Source organism: Rhinolophus sinicus, linkage group LG01 (genome assembly GCF_036562045.2).
Source record: "Rhinolophus sinicus isolate RSC01 linkage group LG01, ASM3656204v1, whole genome shotgun sequence".
In the NCBI taxonomy this organism is placed as follows: Eukaryota; Metazoa; Chordata; class Mammalia; order Chiroptera; family Rhinolophidae; genus Rhinolophus; species Rhinolophus sinicus.
The window spans coordinates 70,681,215-70,705,148 of record NC_133751.1 but is presented as its reverse complement, the minus strand read 5'-3'; the positions used below and the strand labels follow the sequence as shown (position 1 = coordinate 70,705,148).

The 23,934-nt window shown below is 37.8% G+C and overlaps 1 protein-coding gene across 1 annotated transcript; it reads right to left on the bottom strand.

Moving 5' to 3' along the window:
* Positions 1–16,293: 16,293 nt before the first annotated feature.
* Positions 16,294–17,194, bottom strand: LOC109434567 (uncharacterized protein NECTIN3-AS1). Its single transcript, XM_019711638.2, has 2 exons — positions 16,820–17,194; positions 16,294–16,608 (listed from the first exon to the last, which is right to left on the bottom strand). The coding sequence occupies exons 1-2, from the start codon at positions 17,192–17,194 to the stop codon at positions 16,294–16,296; spliced, it is 690 nt and encodes a 229-aa protein (XP_019567197.2).
* Positions 17,195–23,934: the final 6,740 nt, after the last annotated feature.

The window sequence follows — 23,934 nt, the reverse complement described above, 5'->3', positions numbered from 1 at the left end:
ACAGATTTAGTAGCACAAGTACTCTACCCCATGATACCCAAAGCTTTCACTCCATAGTTGGTGTCCTATGGGTTAGCAAAGCAGAAGTCTCAGCCTACATAGCCCTGCCTGCATTGTTATCCTACCTCTACCAGTACAGGTAGCTGATAACCCCCAACAAAACTCTGGGGATTATTCGCCAAGTAAACTTTCTTAGTTCTTAGTTACAGATTGGTAACACTCAAGCTCTCTGGCAGTCAAGGAGAAACTTATCTCTTTGCATCTCCCCTCAAAAAAGGAAGGCTTTATTATACTATCTGAACATTGGAGACAGTATCTTCCCTTGACCCTTTTTACCTGCTAATCAGCAAATAAGTATCCTTTGAATGGAGACCAACCAGTAGGCTGAACAGCAGGCTGTACATCAAGCTGGGGCACATTCTTTACTTTTGGGACCCCAAATTATAATGATCTCTTTGAGCTACAATTCTCTTGATGAATTATTGTGCTGATTGGAGCCTCAGGCAAAGGATATCTATGAAACTGGCAAGCTACCTTGTTAGCCTGCAAGTGGGGTAAAATTTTAGGCCCTTCACAGTTTATAATGCCTAATAGATCTTGAATCCTCGTATTAGAAGTTTGTGAAAATGTACAGCATTGCTTTTGGTGGGGGGAGGGGGTGGTTTAAAAACACCATTTGTTTTTAAAAGCAACATTGACAAAGTCACTCAATTTAAGTGAAGTCTCTTGTAGAAATGAAAGTTCTTGTGTCAGAATAAACTGAGAAAAATGCAGAAATGGGCACTGAGGAGAATAGAGAAGAATTTTCATCTTATTTTATTTTTTTGAAAGTATTGCTGAAGATAAATGATTAAATATTTTATAGAATTTAGCATTTTAATTAAAATGCAAACTGGAGAATGTAGTATATGCAGAGGGAACACTAGGGGCTTGAAATCCTTGAAAACATCTGAATTTCAAGCTATTAGTTTTCATACTATCCTTTGGGCCATCTATTCTTAGCTGAATATTAAAATATATTAATAAAAGAAAAAATATTGAATCCCTTCATTTAGTGCATAACTACAGATTATAGACCTGAGAATATATTATTTCCCCAATTCTACATGAAACAATGCTGATGATTCAGACAAATTTTTGTCTTATTTTATTTACAAACAGTAAGATTCACTTTTTTTGATATACAGTTCTGTGAGGTTTTAACATGTATAGATCTTTAAACATGACCACAGAGTATATTCAGAGCAGTTCCAGAACCCCAAAGAGTCCCCCGGGGCTGCCACTTATATTCAGACCCTCCTCACTCATATGCCTTGACAAACATTGATCTGTTCATTTTGCCTTTTGGGGAGGGAGGTAGAGAGCATTTCCAGAATGTTATATTAATGGAATTATACAGTATGTAACCTTTTGAAATTGAGTTCTTTGACTTAGCATAATTTTCTGGAAACTCATCCAAATTCTGACATGTATCAATAGTCCATTCCTTTTTTATTGATGAATAGTATGCCATATGTAGACTACCCCAGTTTGTGTATTTACACATTGAAGGACATTTGTAATGCTTCTGGTTCTAGACAATCACTAACAATGTTGCTATAAACATTTATGTACAGGTTTTCATGTTAACATAAACTTTCATTTCTCTGATATACATACCTAAAGGTATGGTTGCTTGGTCATGTAATACGTGTATACTTAACTCTTTGTGAAATTGCTGAACTGTTTCCCAGAGTAGCTATACCATTTTGCATTCCTATCAACAATATATGAAAGTTCCTTTTTCTCTTCATTCTCATCAGCACTGGGTATCATCACTTTTTATTGTACCCAAGCTAATAGGTGTGTAATGCTAACTCATGGTGGTTTTAATTTTCATTTCCCTGATGACTAATGACGCAGAATATATTTTCATGTGCTTATTTGGTGTATCATTTTTTGGTGATGTGCCTATTTAAATCTTTTTTGGTGATGTGCCTGCTTAAATCTTTTGCCCATTTTTTAAATTGGGTTGTTAATAACTTTTGAACTTTGAGAGTTCTTTATATATTCTAATACAAATCATTTGTCTGATATACGATTTGCAAATATTTTCTCCCCATTTTTAGGTTGTTCTTCTATTCTCTTAACAATGTCCTCTGTAGAGCAAAAGTTTTTATTTTTGATAAAGTCAAGTTTGTCAGTTATTCCTTTTGTAGACAGTACATTTGGTGTTGTATCTAAGAATTCTTTCCTAACCAAAGGTCAAGAAGATTTCCCCCTACTTTTTCTTCGAAATGTTTAATAGTTTTACTTTTTCATTTACATGTATGGTGCACTTTGAGTTCATTTTTGTTTATCAAGGAAGGTGTAAAAGTAGGTTCATTGTTTTGCATGTGAATTTCCAGTTGTTCCAGCACTATTTGTTGAAGAACTGTCCTTTAATCCATTGAATTGCCATTGCACCTGTCAAAACTCAGCCATTTTTGTGTGGGTTTATTTCTGGGGTTTCCCTTCTGTTCCAATGCTCTGTATATTTATCCTTTCAGCAATATCACACTGTCTTGACTACTCTAGTTTTATAATAGGTCCTAAAATTCAATAGTGTGTGTTCTATTCCACCGTGATCACCTGTGTCTCAGTTTCGTGGTCAATTAGAGGTTTACACTTTTATTGTTTTTTTAAAGAAACAGATTTTTTTGTTATTTTGATTTTAATGTTCTCAATTCATCGACTACTGCTTTTCTCTTTGTGTTGTGTATACTTTACTCATTTTTATGTTTCTTTAGGTAGTAGCTTAAACTGTTGATTTGAAACCCTTCTTCTTTTCTCATGTATATTTTTAATGCTGTAACTTTCCCCCTCTGCACTGCTTTGGCTGTATCACATAAACTTTGGGTGGTTAGATTTCCATTTTCACTCAGTTCAAAATCATTTCAATTTTCCTTCAGATTTTTCTCTTTCAACCATTTATTAGTGTTCTGTTTAATTTTCTAATATCCAAGGGGTTCACAGATATGATTCTGTTATTGCTTTCTAGTTTATTTTTTTAAATCAAAGAAAATAATTTCAGTAATTTTAAATTTAATGAGGTTTTCTTTGTGACTCACAATGTGGACCATCTTGTGAGTGTTCCATCTGTGCTTAAAAAGAATGTGCATTCCACTGTAAGGTGGAATGTCCGGGAAAGGTGAGTTAGGTAAAGTTGTTTAATAGTGTTGTTCAGACAAATTTTTTTCAGACAAGCCTTCTATATACTTGTGATTTTGTTTGTTTGTTTGCTTTTTGTACACACTTTCTTTTCTCCTTCTATGACATGAATATTAGACCTGATGATACTGTCTCCCCACAGGTCCCTGAGGCTCTGCTCCTCTCTCTGTGTGTCTCTCTGTCTCATATTCTCTCTCTCTCTCTCTCTCTCTCTCTCTCTCTCTCTCTCTCTCTCATTTAAATTGAATAATTTCTATTGCTCTATTTTCAAGTTCACTGACTTCACTGATCCTTTCCTCTACCATTTATATTCTGCTATCAGGCTCCTGCAGTGATTTTTTTTAATGCCATTATTGTACTTTTCTGTTCAAAAATTTTCTTCTGTTTTTTTTTTCCTTTGTATAGTTACTATTTCTTCTGAGAACTTCTATTTTTCCATTCTTCTCAAGAGTGTTTTCCCTTACTTCTTGGAGCATGATTATAATCTCTGCTTGAGAGACTTTTTTTTAGTTCCAACATTTGGATCATCTTGTGGTTGGTGTCTGTTGCTTTCCTTTTCCCTTAATAGTTTTTGAGAGTTTCATAATTCTTTGTATGTTCAATAGTTTTGGGTTTTATCCTGGACATTTTGAATAGTATGAGATTCTGCATCCTAGTTAAATCTTCTGTAGAACATTGATATTTGTTTTGTTTTATTTTGCTTAACAAGAAGTCAAGACATATCCCGGCCCACTCTCTGGGGGCTATCTTTCCAATGTCAATATAGTTTTGAAAGAATTTGCAGTGATATCTTGTTTGCCCAGCTTGTATGTCACCCAGAATTCAGACTGAAATGTGAGTAGTGGTCCTCACTGTAAGTCAGTGTTCAAAGCCTTTGCTCAGCTGTTTCCATTTAGTTTCATGCTCAGAGGTTAAAGTCCAGGACTTTAAACACAGATTTAAAAGGTCACTTTCTCCAGCTACTTTATCTCAATTATCTTTCCCCCCATTCAGGTTCCCAGGATTCCATTTTTCTGGTGTTCTTGGTAGAAAGATGGGAAGGTAGCCTCACCACACACTTCTGCCAAGGTGCCAGACTTTAGGGTCTACCTCTGTCACACCAGTGAGGAGAGGGAGGGGCTCCATCTTTCTCCTGATTCTCTAAAGGGCAATAGGGCTAGGCAATTCTACAGAGATCAGCCCCACAGTTTTTGCTGCTGCCATGCTAGTGGGGAGGTTGAAAGGGTCTCATTTCTTTGTTGCCACTCTGTTGATGTAGGGTGAGGACAATCCACAGGGCTTCTCTCATCAGTTTGCCTCCATGGGCTGGTGGGGAAGGAGAGGTATTGAAAAAAAAAACTAAACACAAAACTCACTGCCAAGTCATTCTTCTAGTCCTGAGATCCTTACCCAGTCTGCACACTTTATCTATCTCTTCTTATGTTTATTGCTTAATATATTTTATTATTTAGAAAAAATAATAGTAGAAAAATAAATTCTTATATTTTAATAACTTATAATTCTTTACTATTTAGTTGTAGTTAGTGGAAGAGATAGGGTGGAGTGTGCTTACTTCATTTTGTCTACAATCAAAAGTCCCATTTTAAAAAAGTGTTCTAAAATGTGGATATTTGAAATATATATATATTTGAATGTACAAGGCAATTTAAAAGATTGTCAGTCAGACAATTAAAAAGCTTTTCTTATTATGTAGACTTTTGGCTTTTTACATATCATCTACTAATCCCCAACCAGCAAATAAACATAGAAAAAAATTGTGTTGAAATCATTGGAAAAATAGTGAAATATGTCATGCATTTATTTCAAAAACATCTTTAATAGCTCTATTAATACTTGTCAATCACCATGTGTTCTTTATCTTCTTGGTTATTTGAACATAATTTCCAGTTCCTTGTTAAAGTCTTTTCCTAGTACTTTTAGTATCTTCTACATCACTGCACATTTTCCATATTAAAATCAAAATTCCTTTCCATTTGATTTGTTTTCATATTCCTTCAATTGCTAAAGTTGCTACTACAATTCACAAAACATTCAAATTCCAATCTTTCCTGTCATTTATTGTATCAAAATACTCACCTGAATGCTTTTTGGATAATTTTATTGTATGTTTGTTTCTGCCAAGCAAACCATTTCAGAATGCCTAACAATAAATTACCACCTGTCTAAAGAAGTCATACTGTTTGAAGGCTTTTTTAAGCTTAACTCCTTAAAGTAAAATGTAACAGGTCCATTTAACATTTCTTTAGGAAGAAGAGTATATACAACGCAAAATTAAACTGTTTATGTGGTATATGTCATATTAGTATCTCAAGACATGTTACCATGAATTTTCTGAAAGCAATGGTAGTCATTCAAAACAGAAATGGAACGTAGAATATAAAAAGAATTAAAGTTGAAGAAGAGAGACTCAGCTCCAAGCTTCAAAATAACTCCCTTAGGGACATGCTTCTATACACAACATCAAATGCGGGCATTAGTTCCAGGTCATAGGTAAAGAACTTGTGGAACTCACACAACATGTACGCTTTCCAACTCTATGCATTGTCATCACTACAAGGACATGAAGTAAAAACCACAAGTTTGTTTTAGAGCTCTGCCTAGTGTCAGGGAGAACAAGCCCAGCTGCCACACTATTTCTATGCCCTGGCAGCATCAGATGGTGTTGAAATTTAAGTGCTGTGATCAAGGAAATGCCTTTAATCTTGCACATGAAGTTGTCTAAACTCAGTAAGCTATTAGATACTAGTGAGTACATGGCAACAAGTCTTAAACGACATTGACAGGTATATGATCCCACTGCTAGGGCTCTGCTTCAACTGTCCTAGGTAAATGAGCCCATCGCTCCTTTCATAGAAGTTCCCAGGGAAGGAGATCAACCTTCTGCTGTCATTGCATGTTTCCAGTTCTTTAGGTCTAGCATTTTCCATTGTAGTCGAACTACCAGAGATTCCCTATCCTGGCATCAGTGGTCAGACTTCAGGTACACATAGTTGTCACAAAAAAATCATTATTTAACTACCGCACTTTCTTTATCAAGAGGCTAAGTTATTAAACAAAAGAAAATTACTGAAGCTTATAGGATCAGTTATATTTCCACAAAATAACAATTGTGGAAAATGACTTGACAGACTACTTCTCAGAAGCTAGTAAAGTAAGAGGCAAACCATGATCATCCTCTCTTTTGCCAGGGCATATTCTGTCTGCCCAATTAACATTCCATAAGGAGGAAAAAAGAATTGCCATGTTCGATTGTAACTCTGCTTTGATAGTCTTTGTGTGGAAGGAAGGAAGCTGAAAGTAACAAATATATTTTGAAGACGAAAATATATTGTTTATGGTCTTTTTCACCCCAAATCCTAGAGAGAGAAAGGATACAGCTTTTGGAAAAGCTATGACTTGTATGCTACTGCTTCATTATACAAATCAATAGTTCAGTTGTGAATCAAACAGATGCAGGCAGAGACTATGAAAAGTCACCTGGGCCAGCTGGTATAGATTTTAGCAAACTGATTTTGCTGGGTTTCCATGCAAAGTCTTAAAATAGATCATTTAAAAAACCATTTAAATGCCTCTGCACTGGCAGAGAGGTCAGAGCTGCTGGCATTTGATTTTCTGAATACTGTTCTCAACTGAACTCTAATCTGCCTTAAAGGAAAACTGTAGTCATTATTTATATTTCACCTGTGAGAGCTAAATAAATATTTACTAACAAAGACTGTTGACACATACTTTACATATAGATTTTCCTGTCTACTTTCAATTTGGTGGGGTAAAACTTTTCTGAGCCTCTAGTTATGATGGAAAATTTTGTCAATCACCGATAGAGAAAAATTAGATTTAGTTACGCACACTCTATGCATATCAAAGGAGCCATAGCTAAAGCTCCCCGATTGTTCCGAATATCCCCTCCTACTGGCATCAATAGGACAAGATGAAGATTCCTAACGTTATTTTTAAATTGTTGACACTCAATTCTTCATGCTAAATTACCTCAGTCAGCTAATGCCCTCATCCTTTTGTCCTATTCATAGTTTGGAGCTTTCTTCAAAGATAAGTATCATAGCACTACTTACAGGTAATTGGAACCATGTTTCCCAAATCTCCTCAAAACTATCTCCTCCCTTTGAATATGCCTCTTCCAGAGAATATTTGCTACATACCAGAATAATCTTGTCTCTTTGGGGAACTTCAGAGGGGCCTAAATTAGCCTCTAACTACTGATTGTATTTTCCAAGACAGGCCACAGATCTCCCATTTCATATACCCTCTGACAATGTGACACTGACACTCCTCCCAGGGGTAGAGGGCTCCTATGTTTCTTTCCCTTGAATCCCAGCAGCCTGTGACTGTAGCAGAATTGACACTATATGATTTCTGAGACTAGATCGTAAAACCTAGCTTCCAGCTGGTTCTCTTGGAAAGATCACTCTTGGAGCACAGCAACCATGCTGGGAGTGGATGACCGGCTATGAAGAGGCCCCATGTGGAGAGGCACTGAGGCCCCTGGCCTACAACATGGCTGAGCAACCAGAGGACGACGTAACTCATCAATTATGTGTGTGCCACTTTGGAAATGAAAACTTCAGTCAAAAATGGAGCTGCCCCAGCTATGCTGCATGGGACCGAGGAGCCCTGCCAAACCCTGACCAAACTGCAGATTCGTGAGTTAAGTCAATGACTGTTACTGTTCTAAGCTATTCAGATTTGAGGTAGATTGTTGTACAGCACTTACCCAAAATTAACAAAAGGATATTGTAACTGTGATATATGTGTGTATTTGTGCCCGTGTGAGTGTGTGTGTGCGCGTGTGTGTGCATGTGCATATGTGTATTTTAAAGCTAAGTTCTAAGACTGCTGAAGAGGAATGCATTATTTCTTAATCACTGAATACAGCAGCTCTGAACCCTTTTGTTTTTGTTTTAAATCAGCCTAATGCTGATCCCATGCCCCAGGCACTTAACTAACTTCACACTCAGTCCCTTTGGGGGCTCTCCCAGATATGCTATGATCTGAGAGTTGCCTTCAGTGCCAAAGCACTGAAAATCTATCTGCAAATGAAACCACTGTTTCTGTGAATGTTTTGAGGGGAACTTCCCCCCAAAAAACATATACTGGAATTCTGTTTGTTACTGAATTGTTTACTCATTTACTTGACAGACATTTACTGAGAAGTTATAGTGTGCTTATTAGCATAGTACTGGGGATAAAAGATCAGACACTTTCATAATCAGATACTAAGAAACACACCCAATAGTCATGTAATAACTCGGGTTCTGCTTACACACATATCTTCTGTCTTGCCACACAGAATCGCTTTAGATATGGTGATTCTGCTACACCTAAGCCATTCTCAGAATATTTAGTGAAGCTCGGAAACCCTATACTTAGGGTCAGACTCCCCAGATAATCTTCCCCTTTGAGACCTTACAGTCCCTCCCCACATAAATCAATATTTCAAAAAAGTAACCTGCCCATCTGATGATACCAGATGCATCTTTGTTGAGCTTGCAGTCTGCATGAAAAGTTCTATTCTAAGTACTTTAAGTGTGTTACCTCATTTAATTCTCACCAAAGCCCTATATGATATGTATAATTATTCTTATTTTTTCAGATGAGCACATAGGGGCACAAAAAAGGAATTCATTTGAGGTACATATTTATTAAGTGGTAAAGCCAGCAACTGAACTCAGACACTGTCTGCAGAGGAATTCACAAATACTAGGTTGTACTGCTTTATTATCTAAAGAATAAGCATTTAGAACTTCCCACAAAATTTATCGTATTTAAGTTTTGACTAACGTAGAATGTAAATCCGTAAATCGGATCATGATTTTCTCCATTCTTTATAATATAATACAGAATACCATGTGTTTTCACATAAAGGTTTGTTTGTTATTGTTCTTTTAATTTTGTCCACTAGTCTTACAAAAATATATTGCAGTTGAACCTTGAACAACTTGTAGGTTGGGGATGCTGACTCCTTGCATAGTCAAAAATCCATGTGTAACTTCTGACTCCCCCAAAAACTTAACTTCTAATAGCCTACTGCTGACCAAAAGCTTTACTGAGAACATAAACAGTTGATTAACACATATTTTGTACTTTATATATATTACATACTGTATTCTTACAATAAAGTCAGCTAGAGAAATGTTATTGAGAAAATCATAAGAGAAACGCATTTACAGTATTTATTAAATTTACATATTAGTGGACCTGCGCTTATTGTTCAAGAATCAACTGTATTTGCAAGCAAATGGTAAAAAAAAAATGAGGCAATGATCTAACTTAGTTATATAGTAGAAGGCTGCTACCAAACAACATATTCTTAGAGGTCATAACTGAATCTAGGTTGATGGCCTTGCACATCTTTATTCCTCCACTTGTTCCTTCTTGGGCTCGTTAACTTGGGCAATGTTATCCCCTTAGAGAAGATCGAGAATTTACAATGGCTCCCTCTCAACCATGCATGAAAGTCAAGTGTAGAATACAAATATGGAGTTCAACTTGCGTCATCTTATTTCACACTACTCACGACCACATATATCTAAGTTACTCTATGTCCCCAACATATGACCTAACATTGCCATATCTCTACCTTTCTTCATAATGTTCTCCATCTGAATCATCTATTTTCATGTCCTTCAATGCTGTCCACCCTATTTCCCTTTGGAGGGTACGCCCCCCCCCAAAAAAAAACAATTCATGGCCAACACCACATAGGCCATTCTACTATTCAGGTAAAAGTCCCAGGTCCTCTCTTTATTCTCTCCTTTGTGATTGTCTCTGCCTAATTTCTGCCTTTACTCAGAACCTATCCTTGAAGCTCTGTCTTCTGTCCCTGACCCATCTTTTGAACTTCCTTCCCTTGGACATGACTCGTCCATAAATAGCCATAATGGCTTCACCATTTCTGCCAGCTTTCTATTGGATCTGGTTACACTTGTGTCCTGGCTCTATCCAACATCCAGGACTCCATCTAGTAAAGTAACTTGAACTTGCTTAGTTGTAGGGTTGGATTAATCTAGACCATATTCTTCCCAGGCCCAGCTCAAAATTTACCTATTCAGAGAAGGCTTCTCCAATATTTCACCTTGTAATAATCCTTCCTGTAGAAGGCACTGTATCAGTGCTTATTCGTATTGCCAAACACTCTCCTGAGCTCGTTTGGGTACTTTTGATATTGTTCGGGAGTCACTGTGTGAGAGCGCTTGTCTTACTTCTCTGAACAGTCTATAAATTACTTGACAGCACAGAGAGGTTCTTCTACTTTTTATGTATGTTTCCTTTGTTTTACTTTGAGATAAACAAGCTTCAGTTTAGGCACAAATGTTCCATCCGTGTTTATTGAGTGGAACAAAATAAAATTCCAGATCACAAAACACTGGAATTTAATGACCCTTTACATAGTCAATCTTGTGTGATATTCAACAGGTAGATAAGAGAAATGGTGAAGAGAATATTAGAAGATGGGGGGAGGGGTTGCCCATAATAACTTGTCCAAAATTCTAATACACCTGGTAGGTGCCTCTATCATCATTTCATTAATAATCATTGTCATAGTGAAGTATTGTTACTGATAGGATATCTCCTATATCATTCAGGAGGGTTTGAGCAGGAAAAGTTAAAAACCAGTACCCTGTTACAGCCATTGACTAAATGATCTGTACAATGAAGTTTTCTTAGAAAATACAGTGACTTATAAAAAAGATGTTGCACTAAACCGCAGCAGTTTAGGACCAGATGAGTGTCTGTTCAGTTCTACAAATCAAGAATAAAGGCCCAACTAATATTGATTTCAAGGTTGTAACAATAAACGGGTATGGACTTGTCAAATTCTGGGAAAAAAGGTTTTCTCTAGAGACATTCAAATTGGGAATAAACAAATATTAAAACTATTTGCTCCACATGATGTCCCCAGGAATGAATTTAGTTCTCTTTGAAATAGAGAATGACAGGAGTAGCTTGCCATCTATAGCACTTAGTATAGTTAATGTTTTGTTTTGTTTTCTAAATATTCAATAGGCATTACAATGCCAAAAGCTTTCTTCTACAAAACAGGCACTAGGCATTTTCAGAGACCCTATCTCATGAAATCCTCTAAGTCACCTATGGGGTGTTAATATCCTCTTTTTTCCAGATGAGGAGAACAGAGATTAATGAGTGTAAACAAATAACCAGTTACACAATTGCAAATGGAAAAACCAGGATTCAGTATTCGTATTTCAGTTTTTGGTGTGTTTTTTTTAACGTTTAAATCTAAAGTCAGACAGATATTTCCTATTAGGTTGGTGCAAAAGTAATTGCGGTTTTTGCAATTGTTAACCTTTTAAACCGCAATTACTTTTGCACCAACCTAATACTTATTATATACAGTCATGCACCACTTAATGTCGGGCCTACATTGTTAGAAATCTGTCGTTAGGCAATACTGTCTTGTGAACATGATGGAGTGAACTTCCACAAAGGAAGATGGCATAGTGTACTACTGTAATTGTATGTGCCATACTTTATCTGGCTGGCAATGCAGGTTTGTTTACACCAGCATCACCACAAACACATGAGTAATGTGTCGCGCTACCACGGCAACTGCCAAGTCACTAGGCAAAAAGAATTCTTCAGCTCCATTATAATCTTATGAGACAACCGTTGTACATGCAGTCCATTGTTGATTGAAACATTGTTATGTAGTGCGTGACTATAACTATATAACATGTAGAATTAGATAACATAGAATTAGAATAGAAACTTGCTTTATAATTTTAATTTTAAAATAAAACCAAATATTAAATTAGGATGAATGGTAGCTTTTAGAAAAGCAGTTATAGAATTACTGTTTTATTTTTCATCTATTATCTTCTTTATATAAATTTTAGCCAGAGATTCTTATTGAGCATCTCAGGCCAAGTAGGACTTTTGGTACTAAATGCTGACTGACATGTGTTCTTTTTCTTATTTTTACAGCCATTATAATTCTGCTTTCTTTCAAATAAAGGGATAGATATCAAGGAGATATTTCTGCAGTAGTTATTAAAGATCTCAGTTACTGTCTCATCACTGTCTGTGAAGGGACCTATTATTCTGCTCACCAGAAGGGCTACCATTGTAATAGTCCAGCATAGTGTATTTTCACAGGCATCCTAGAACTAGAATGTTGATTACAATTAGGAAAGAAGTCAAGTTCACATTAGAAATCATTTGTAATAAAATCCCAGGATTTTGAACTCATTTAAAATTATATAACTTGTTTAAAGATTCTTTTAATATGTTTTGAGGTTTCCTCTTCATGTAGACTATTTAAACCTCTACTAAAGTAGCATTTCTTGGGCCTCTCACCAAAGGCAGGACTAACTCTAAGGCAAGGGGGTGGGGACACAAGGATCCCAGCCAAAGACTTACTTCCTGTAGCACTGTGAACCAGGAGGGTGATAACCATGGGCCTCAGATAACCCATCACAAAGGTTCCGTGATGGGAGCAGAGCTGCAATGCTTTGAGGTTGACAGAATATAGCTCACGAAATTTGCACCAATCCAATCTCCCATACACAGCCGTTGTCCTCATGTCTCGAATTTGAAAAAATGAAGAACAACATTCCTTGACCACACAGTCCAGTGGTTTGAATCTTCCAGTTCTGTTGTTCTCTTGTCTTGAAAGAGGGCTTGTCAAATCAGAATGAAAAGAATTCTTTAAAGTGTGAGAAAATTCAAATTTCCTATTTGAAGCCTGGAGTTCATTAGCAGGAATATAGTCACTTATTTCAAGGGTCACTGGGTTACACAGAAGAGTCCGTTCTCTCTTCTATCCAAGTCCCAAAGCATTCACCTGAAAACAGTTCAGAAACACTCAAGTCTCTTAGCTTTCTATGAGACCTAACTCATCTTTGTTGTGCTCTGTCCTGTGACTTTGTCAAGTGGCAAGTCAAGGTCCCTGTTTGATTATATGCTATCCCTTTTTTTCTTGATCTCTTTTTAGTTAAGTAATTGTCTGAATTTAATTGGTTGTAATGATAAAACTTTGTTTATATTACACGCAATTTTCTTTTATCAATGACAGTTAACTACTTTGTTATTTACTGCCCAATATAAAAATTTTACTTGGAAGAAATAGTTTTGTTTTGTTTTTAATTGGGCTATCTTTTATTGTGCATGCATGTATTAAGGCTAAAATCTAAATTTTGGCAAATAAGAGAAACTGCCTGTTGTTAACATTACATACAGAGTTAGACTGGAAACAAAGAGATTTTACAATGTTATAATACTGAAAGATAGGATGTAATGCACACAGGCTTCAGAGACTAACAGACCCAGGTTTGGACTCTGCTTCAAGACTTAACCAGTCCGGGACATTTCTGAACTTAAATATATCTCATCTGTAAAATAAAAATATTAACACCAACCCCATGCAGATTGCTTGAAGATTATAGATGATATGTAAAAAGCACAGTATTTTATCTAATGTTAGCTATTACTTGTTTAAGCTTTGCCATTAACCAACTATGTCATCTTGAGAGAGTTAATTTCTTTGTGTTTCAGGTTCCTCTGATAAATAGAGGGCAGGACTAGATAATTTCTTCCTTTTCTGTCATAACTCAGTTAATGAGTAAACACTCTCAATTGGTTCTTTGTATAATTTTACATTAGCCAGAGTTTTTTCATGTTAAAATTTTCCAGGGAAGTAAAGTTGACATTAGTTGGAATTTGAACAGTAATGTGCAGACAAGTTGACAAAAACAAAATGGTCAGCAGAAAGTGCTTCTACATGGAATGATGGGACAAGAACCAGAGCAAAAGCAATCACATTTATAAAATAAAATCATAGGATAGTGGTTTAATAATCAGTTTAAAGAACTTATATTATAATTCTCTATCATATTTAATGAACGACCCTGAAAAAAAATCACTCAGAAAGTTTAATAAATCTGCTTAATCTCAGCTTAGCTACCCACCTACTCCTTTGCATTCCCATGGGGGATAAAAAGGAAATAAATACATTAAATATGATTACCTTATACTTGTTATTTATTTCTGTTTATATCACATTTATAATATCTTTTTTTCTGCCTTGCAGGGGAAACAATTTTTAACAATGACCCCTAAGCTTTATCTCTCATCAGTAGTAGTAGGCTTTATGTTTTAATTTGTTTCTACCTTGATATAGCTGTATTATTTTTCTAAATATATTTTGCAAACACAACTTTATTAAGCCATAAACCATGTTTAATAATTCAAAGCATAAAGACAGCAACAGACAATGTGAAATCTACAAACATACACTTTCTTGTTTACAAATGCACCAGAAGGGATGTGGACATCCTTTCATCTGTTTATGAACAAGGGGTCAAGACACCTGAGCAAAAGAGTTTCCAAACTAAGTGCTTCTACAGATCTTTTCTCATCTGAAATCTGTATGTTAAATTCAGAGTAAATAAGCCTTATGAGAAAATCAGTATTACAGATGGGATTGGGGATGTGGCTAACTAGACTCCAACTAATAGTTTTTTCTATAATAGAACAGCTCATCGTCAAACAGTAAGATAAGAAACAATAACAATAATAAAGTAGTAGTAGCAACACTAAATCTACCTTTCCTTTCAGCTTTTAATAATAGGCTCTATGACTCAGGACTTTATGTATATATGCCTTGCCTGAGAGTCTGTTTCTTGCATTAAATTCAGAAAATATGTTTATGAACTACATAACTATAGGTTAAGTAATTTGAAATTTCATATAATAGCTTGAGCCCATTTATAATGGTATATTAAAACTCAATATTCTCTAAAACAAAAAATCAAACACTTTTTAAAGAACTAAAGGTATCAAAGCATGACTGACTTTAGAAAGCTGTCCCATTTTATTCTAAGCACTGAGTATGACATTTTACAAAATTCCTAATTCTAATTTGAAAAAAAAAATTGGTTTTTATCAATTATCTCCAACGCAGCCTTAAGGCCACTGCTCTTGGAACTCATTCTATTTCCTTCCCAACTACATTCCTCCAACATCACAAAGCCCTGCTCCAGGGGAGCAAAGAACAAAACAAGCCTATTGGTCATCTTCTCCAATTCTAGTGTGGTAACCATCAGGATCAGTTCTAAGGAGGAAGAAAATGATGGATACAACTTCCTTCTTATGCAGATACTTCACAGCTTTATTTATGTTTGTACTTTTATTTCTTATTCTTCTATGAATTGGGAAACTGGGACAAGTAGAAAACAAAAACAGGTAATTAAAGCTACAGGGAAACTCTCAAACTCTCCTTAAACCTACTCCCTCAAAAGAGGGTATAAGATTCAGTTCTTATTTTATGCCTTGGGAAGAGGATTAATTTATCATGCTGGGACAACAAGGGGGAAATAAAATGATCTTGAACTTTTTAAAAATGTACTTATTTTCTTTAGGATTCTCAAAAGAACTCAGGATTCTGTGAGTCTGGCTAAAGAATGACAAGGAAGGAGCATTACCTTGTGTGACTATGTTTTCAATACAGGTGGCTAGAGAACACCAGAGGGATAGTTCAGAAGAAAAACCCTATATCTTACCAACAAGTGACAAAAAGAAAACCCAACAATGGTTAGAAATGGGGGAGGTGATAGTGGTATCCCCCCCAAGAACAGTAGGCACCACCCCATCTCCAATGTATATCTAAATAAAACAGAAAGTGGCACAATTTCAACAAAGTACTAAAAATGAAGAATGCAAAATGAATCTCTAGCCAAAGGGAAAAGAAAATGAGAGAAATAAGAAATGAGAAGTCTCCACTTGGTCAATATCAGGAGACATTACTCAAAATGATGAAATTATATGGCTTCCAGTCTAAGAGAAGTTAGCGAAAATAAAGCCAACTAAATACCTGAGTGAAATACGCATGAATTTTGGAAACCACTGCTCCAGTGTGAGTCTCACTACAGCCTAATGGGAGTAAGTAGGAAGCCATCCCACTCCTGGGTTTAGTGTTAAAAGTCTCAATGTTGCTTTGCTTTTACTACCTCTTTAGGCTTGAGGATCTCAGCATACAAGCAGCTCTCTCTTTGACAGACAAGAACAATGACAGACAAAAAAACTATAAAACTAAACACAAGGGAAACCTATAGTAACTTCAACTTGCTACAGGCTTTGGTGGGGCAGCACTTTGTTTTTGCCCAGATGCCTGAGCAGGCCAGGCCCTTGAGCCTTAGCATCACCTCCTGCTTCAGCTTGCTTGGTGCCGTCTCTTCCAGGAGGCTTCTGCTTTTTAGACCTTGAGAAGGTCTGGCAGACACAGCTGAGGAAACAACTGAAGCAGTGTGGTGGTGATGCCAAAGATGTTACTGCAGGAGAAGAAGGCCCAGGCTCCTGGGACATTGAGAGCTCACAGGGCTGGGTCTGATATTCCTGCTGCATCACACAAGCACCCTCATCTTGCTGACTCTGTAATCTGTCCTGCAAGTAGAAGAAGTTAAAAGCTCTTAATGACAATGCACATATGCAGAAAGGACACGACCCTGTGAGCAGTTCTTTCATGCTCTGTCTGGATCCCTGTGTGTTTCTCCAGCTCCTCATCCTCAATTCACTCACTCCAGGTGAAGAGTTACCATTATTTTTCCTATGGAAGTATGGCAAGCCCAGAACGCCACCCATGCCTCATCCCTACCTCAGTGGGAAGGGCAGGATCATCTTCCAGGGCACTGAGTAGGGTCGGCTCTGTATCTACTGCCTCATCTTCTTCACTTTGTGGTGGTACCAAAGGTGTCGGAAGAATGGTGGGGTAGTGGGCCTCCCCCACCTTTTTCTTCCTCTTTATCATTCTCTTTGCCCTTATGACCTTCCTAAGATGTCTATGCTTTTGGGGGAGTGGCTCTAGCTTTTTCCTCCAGACTGAAGGTATGATAGGATCTTGTGAAACATCACCCACATGACTCTCAGATGTCCCCTCCAATGGCTCTGATGATGATTCCAAACTTCTCTTCAGAGGGTCATTCTCCCATAGGTAGACTCTATCCTCTGTATCTTTAGTATCTGGTGACATGTTCAAGTCATTTGTGACATGTTTTGAAACGGAGATGGGAGATTACGAGCCTCTCTCATTGAGGATTTTTTTTTTTTTTTGACCCACTATGCTGATACCAGCCAGCTTTGCAGAACAAGGAGCTCACAACAAAAGGACCAAGAGTCAAATGCTAAAGGAAGTAGTTAGCAGACTGACTCTTTTCAATGACTTATCCTCAGTTATAATAGACACAACAGCTGTACCAATCTCAGATTCCTCCTCTGGACTAATCTAAAAATGTCCATTGGCCGTCAAAAATAGAGTCTTCAGGTTGTTCTTGGCCTGGGAGATTTCAGATTCCCTATAAAGAGAAAGAAAGTCATTGAAGTGATTGCTCCGTGGTTCCTCCTAATCACACTAAATCCGTGGTGTAATAAGACTAATTCACTTCTTAGTTTTCCACAGTGGCTTGCCAGTACCAAGTGGAAATTGAGTAAGTGAATGAAAATATGAATAGGCTAATATGTCAATGTACAATGATTGCTATGAGATGAGGCTGCTCTGTAGGGCAAGTTATAGAGTAACAGACTGCTAAGAAGGACATGGGAACTGGGGACAACCGATTCCAATTCCACAAATTTATAGATGTTCAGGAAGTTGAGTTTCAAGTAAGATAATGACCTGCCTAGAGGTGGGGCTGGCAATTTTTTTTTTTTTCTGTAAAGGGCCAGATAGTAAATATTTTAGGCTCTGTAGGCCATAGGTTCTGTTCCCAAATATTCATCTCTACATTGTAGCACATCCATAGATAATAAGTACACAAATAATCATGGCTGTGTTCCAATAAAACTTTACTTACAAAAACAGGTGGTAGTACAGATTTGGCAGTAGGCTGTCATTTGCTAACCCCTGGCCTAAAGTCATACAACTAGTTAATAGCATAACTGGGATTAGAAATCAAGTCACCTAAAGTCATATAACTAGTTAACAGCATAACTGGGATTAGAAATCAAGCCACCTAAAGTCATACAACTAGTTAACAGCATAACTGGGATTAGAAATCAAGTCACCTAACTCCCAGCAAGTGTTCTTTCCACGAAAAGAATAGACTGCAGAATGAGAAAGAGCTTTTACAATTAAAAGAGGCGTTTTAAAGGAAGAAGAGATCAAAACATGTCTGGGTATGTAGTACTTTTAAGAAGATTTCTGATGACCCTTAGTCATTTACATAAATAGCTAGTGGCTGAATTCTGAAACTGGTCAGTTTTCAAACAGATCATCAGTTGGGCAAGGAGTGGAACAGACTGCATATTTTCTATCACAGCTGCCTAAGAAAGCATTCTATTTCATCCCATGTTGACTGAGGAGAAAATCCCATGGACAGATAATGGAAAATACTTTCATTGTTCATTTCGTGAAATTATCATGGCCTGATGGACACAATTCCAGAAACAGTCCAGTGGTCAAAAGTTTCAAGTAACTAGCACAGGAACATGGAGGCGAAGATAGGATAAATATCTAAGAAGCCAAAACCTCATTTCCTAACCCAAGATTCTCTTTAATAATGCAAGTGACCCTAGTATTAAAGATTAAGTTGCTCAGAGTCTTAAGGTTATTTTTAAATTCTGGGCTTTCTGGGAACTCCGAATTCCATACAGAACTATCAGATCTATTTTTATTTCCACCCCTAATGTGTTCCTCACGTCATTACTTTTCCTTCAAAACGTAGATGCTTAACAAATATTTGCTGATTGATGGATTAATAGATGGATGAGTGAATGAATGAATGAACCAACAAACCAAGTGCTTTTAGAAAGTTCCTTGGTTTGTGACTGTAAAGAATAAAGCAGAGTTGGAACATTCTGCAAGAGGACGTCTAGTAGTTTTTAAGTCACCCTTCCGTGAAGCTCACAGTGCCTTCACATAGCAAATGTCAATAAAAGTTTCATGAATGGATTAATGAATTTGATGTAAGCTCCTTAGATTATATGTCAAGTGCAAACGATATTGCTTGTCACAAAAAATGGTATCTAAGGACAGAATTTATGAACTAACATGTTAGCATGGAATTCTTTGTAATTAGCTTCAATTTCACGGTTAAGAAAGTTTGGCAAACTCTTCAAGAGAGATAAAAGTTCTATATAATAAATAAGAGGATGTAGGCTCTAGTTCTGCGAGAAGCAACTATAAAGGCAGCAACTATAGACGCAGCAAAAAGGTGGGGATAGAACTGAAAAAGAGAAGCCAGCTGTCCTCTAAAGCTAGTGGCTGAGACGCCTCGTCAATGGCTCTATGTCAGGCCTCCATCATGCCTGAGCTGTACTCTGACAAGGCCCCACTCCCTCTAATCCATCCTCCCCAAAGGAGCTAGAATGAACTTTCTAAAACAAATCTGATCATGTCACTCTCCTATTTAAAGCTTTGCTCCCTGGTTCCCCAGCAAGATACAGGTCCCTTGTGATCTGACCCCATGTCATCTGTCCAACTTCAAGTCCACCACTCACCCTCATATATCTTATGCTGCCGAGAAAAACAGACTACTTGCCATTTCCTGAGAGCATTCTTCATACTTTTCTTAAACACTCTTCATTTTGCCTGCAATGCCCCTTTCCCTCTTCGTTACCTGCCCTAGCTATAGTATCACCTCTTCTAAGAAGACTTAGCTGATTTTCTCAGGCAGAAAAAAAATTGATTCAATTCAGGTAACATTCTGTACCTACAAAATTGTAGGTACAAAATTGTCCCTAGAGCTTCAGCTTCAGCTCTAGGGACAATTTTCCCCTCTGAAATACTGAACACACTGAGGTTTGGAGGACAAAACTGAGCAGCTCTGGCCAGGACTCGGAGCTATAAATCCAGCTACCAATCCAGAGCCTGTGATGTCTGTAGCTGGCTTCACTCAGAAAAGAAAGAACTGCTCAGCAATGGTTAACACTACTCAGCTGATTCTGTACTAGAAGCAACCTCCCACCCACTTCTCCACTAGAATCACAGTAATGCTACCTAAGGAGGTCCTACAGTTACATTCCCGGCTCCCTGCAACCCCACTTCCCTCCTGCCCCTACCACGTTTTTCTCTCTCCTGGTAAATTCTCAGCACCCCTTGACCATCTCTCCCTCCCCACTCTGCTCCATGTGGAGCCTCCTCAAAATCTCAGTGATCCCTGGATTGCAAGTCTTTATCCAGAATCAGCTATTGCATTCCTACGGGACACACAGCCAACTTCAGGCCCTGACTCTCCATTTTGATGCCCTACCTGAGGAACTTCTCCCCAAAGCCTAGATGTGCTGAAATGCAGGATGCTGTTCATTCAACCCACAGAGGCCGTTTGCCTGAAAAGATCCAAAAGAGATGTGTACTACATGAGTCTCACTGAATCTGAAGTCCATGATTCCCCTGTATTTCACACATCAGAAATTACTGGGAGTATAATGCATATGAATCCACATGTTATAATCTGAACACACGTGTCTCCATAAACCTATTGCACTTCAACATTCATTATGATTGATTTCCCCCCACCCTACCCCCCGCTTTCGCATAATACTTGAAGCAAAGCTGAGAGTATTAAAGCCCTTGGATGAATTTGCTGCCTAAGCAGACTAAAAGTCAACTTAGAAGTCCTAAAACAACAAATGTTTGGCCACTGAACTTCTGGCTGGTCCTGCAGAAGGGACAAAAGAAAAATTTCACTAATCATTGTTGACGGTGAAGTGACTATCCCTCTTTAAAAATGGGAAAGAAATGATTGGTATGAGCCAACTTTACCTCTCAGTGACTCTTCAGAGAATTAAATAACTGAAGCATCAGACAACAATTTTCTTTGAAGATGACTTTTCATATTAAAAGAAAGCTCAAGAGCTAGTCTCAAAAGGAAAGAAAATGAACAATATGTGAGGGCAACTATTCATTCCTGAGTATACAGTGACAAAAAGACTAAAATATTGTAGTAAACATCACAGGCTGTCACATTACAAATTAACTATATTTTCATATTCAGGGTAACATTTTTTGAGAGACTATTCTAAATTATATAATGAGAAAGTTATTTGATATGGCTACCAAAAAATGTACATTGATCAACATAATTTAAGTCAGTTGTTTTCTAACTTTAGCATGAGAATCACACGGAGGGCTTCTAAAACAGATTGCTGGGCCCCATCCCTAGTGTTTCTGACTCAGTTGGTCTGGATAATCAAATGAGAATATATATTTCTAACAAGTTCCTGGGTGGTACAGTTGGGCTGTAAACTGCACTTTGAAAAGGAACCACTGAATTAGATCATCTCAGCTGTAAGACGAGACACATTGACTCAGAAAAGCTTAAAGGGGGGGGGGGAGAAAGGGGGCATTCCTAACCACTTATTATGGCCAAATGAAGCTCTATGGAGTCAGAAATGATTATATGCTACTGCATTGAATCCTCCAGCCATGCTGCCTTCCTAACTACATTTTGAGCTTTTAGGAGGATATGGCCAGAAAGCAATATGCTTCAAATGTGAATATTACAGATTAACACTGGGCTTACCAACAGGTCTTTTCTTCATGAGCACCTCTGTTCCCCCACAACTGTCCTTCCAGTCTCTAACTGGGACTAGCTGCACGCTTCAGAATGTAAAATTCATAGAAGCTCTCTATTAAAAAGCTAGAATGCATATATAAAGTAGTCATGAAATAGTTTCATTTTTTAAGGAAAATATTTGCATATTATCCCTTTATTAAGTTCTTGCTGCTTTCTAAAATTTCATCATCTCATTTTAAAACTTTACCCCTCTGGGCTAAAACTGGTGCAAAAAAAGGGATGTTGTAACCTTTGATCTAGCCTAATAAAACAGTAACAAATAGCACACTTAATGGGTAGTTAAATCTGATAATATTTTGTGTTGAATTTTCTGTAGTAATTCGATTAAAAATCCTATTGCCAGATACCAGAAAGCATACAGATCACCGAAGTTTTATAGTATTGCATATTTGGTCATAAAATAGGCTATATTAATTAGGTGTCTTTATTTATTAACCTAAATACTTCAAGTCGAGTTTCACCCAAATATAATTTAGTATAACCATTAGTATTAGTGCTGTTTAAAAACTTCAGCTAGCTCACATCATTATGGTGCTTAAAATTCCAATTAAAGAGGGAGAAACACTAATTGGAAAGAGAGTACATTACAAAAGCTGTATAAATACGACCACCATAATATTGCTGCTTCTTAAAGGTTCTGGGGAACCAATTCATGCTAGTTCCTCTGTGTTCTCCTTCAATCAGCAGGGCCTCTGGAAAAAGACTATTGCCACTCAAAGCAAACTGAATCGTTCAGAATCACTGAATTGTTTGGTCCCATCTATTCCTGCCACAGTTCCTAGCCAAAGAGTCAGTCAGTGACCCTGGGCTCTCTTCATGCCTTGTGTAATGACAGCCTTGGAGCATTCCAAAATACTTTAGTACTTCCTTTTTTTAACCATAAATTGCACATAACTCTTCCAATTCTCAGTCTATAATTTCTCATAAAACTCTTTGAGATCCTCTGGTGAAGATAAGTGGCAAGAATTATTGGACTTTAAATTGTTATCCTTCAATGTTATATGCACTGGATCATAACACTATGGCTTTGGTTCCCTCATAAAACTAAACCATGAAGCCATTCCTTTCATTTCAAGCTTAGCAACACACCGGCCCATGGGTGAAGCAATATAAACATGTGAGTAAAACCAAATCTCTTCTGCAAAAACAGACTTTCAACTCAGTGGTGTATAATCTCTCCTCTGAACCTGTGAAGTCTGTAGTCCTCAGGCCACCCAAGTAGAATGGTGAGAATGACATTCACACGTTAAAGCAGGATAGGCCTGAGAACTGGCTGTAATTATAGAACTTAGGTTTGTCCCAGCTCCACCACTCTGTTGCCCTAGGAAAATCACCAAGTATGTGATTGTTTTCTGGGGAAAAGGTGAGACCTCAGGTTTACAGAATTAGTTGAATCAAAATTACTGGTTCATGACAACTCTCATCATTACTCCATGCATGGCCTTCTTTTTTTGATTTATTGTCTTGAATGTTCATTTTTAACATGTATACTTGTGGGGACAGAGCCCCAGAGAGCAGTTTCCAGGCTCTCGGCCTCAAGTGGAAAGGTGCTGGCTCGGGTAGTAGATGGCCGTCAACTGTGGCTAGTTGGCTGTCAGCTGTAACCCTTCAGCCATTGCCCACTAAAATAACTGCCCCGGCTGTGTTAGGGAGTGGAGTCGAGGAGAGTCGTTGGTCGGTTGGCAGAAAAGCGGACAGCAGGTCGCACGTAGTGTGAACCCAGCCTCCAGTGAGACTATAGTGGTATGACTCCCCTACCTATGGCTCCGTGGGTGTTCCTTTTTGGCCTAGCCACATCCTGCTTTCTTATGTGGGGAGCGGGAGCAGAGACCCCGCAGGCTGCCCCGCATGACAAATGTTGCAGCGAGCAGGGTGTGGTGTCGGCCGAAACTCTCCAGAATGTACTGGAGCAGTTTATATGTATAAAAGTTCAGTTTCGTAAGCAGGGTACGGTGCCGGCCAAAACCTACCGAAGCATGGTGGAGCGGTTTGCACGTGTGAGAGCTCAGCTTCGGGAGGCCCATGAGGAGCGACACCGGGAACGGGAGGCGTGGTCTGCCTGAGAGACTCAAGCCTCCAGCTGGCACACCACCCTCTTGGCCATGGAATGCGTTGCCTTCATTTTGGTGATCTGCTGCGCCCTTATGCTCTGAGGGTTGTGAACTTCTTACACAGAGGCCTCCACCCACTCAGACAC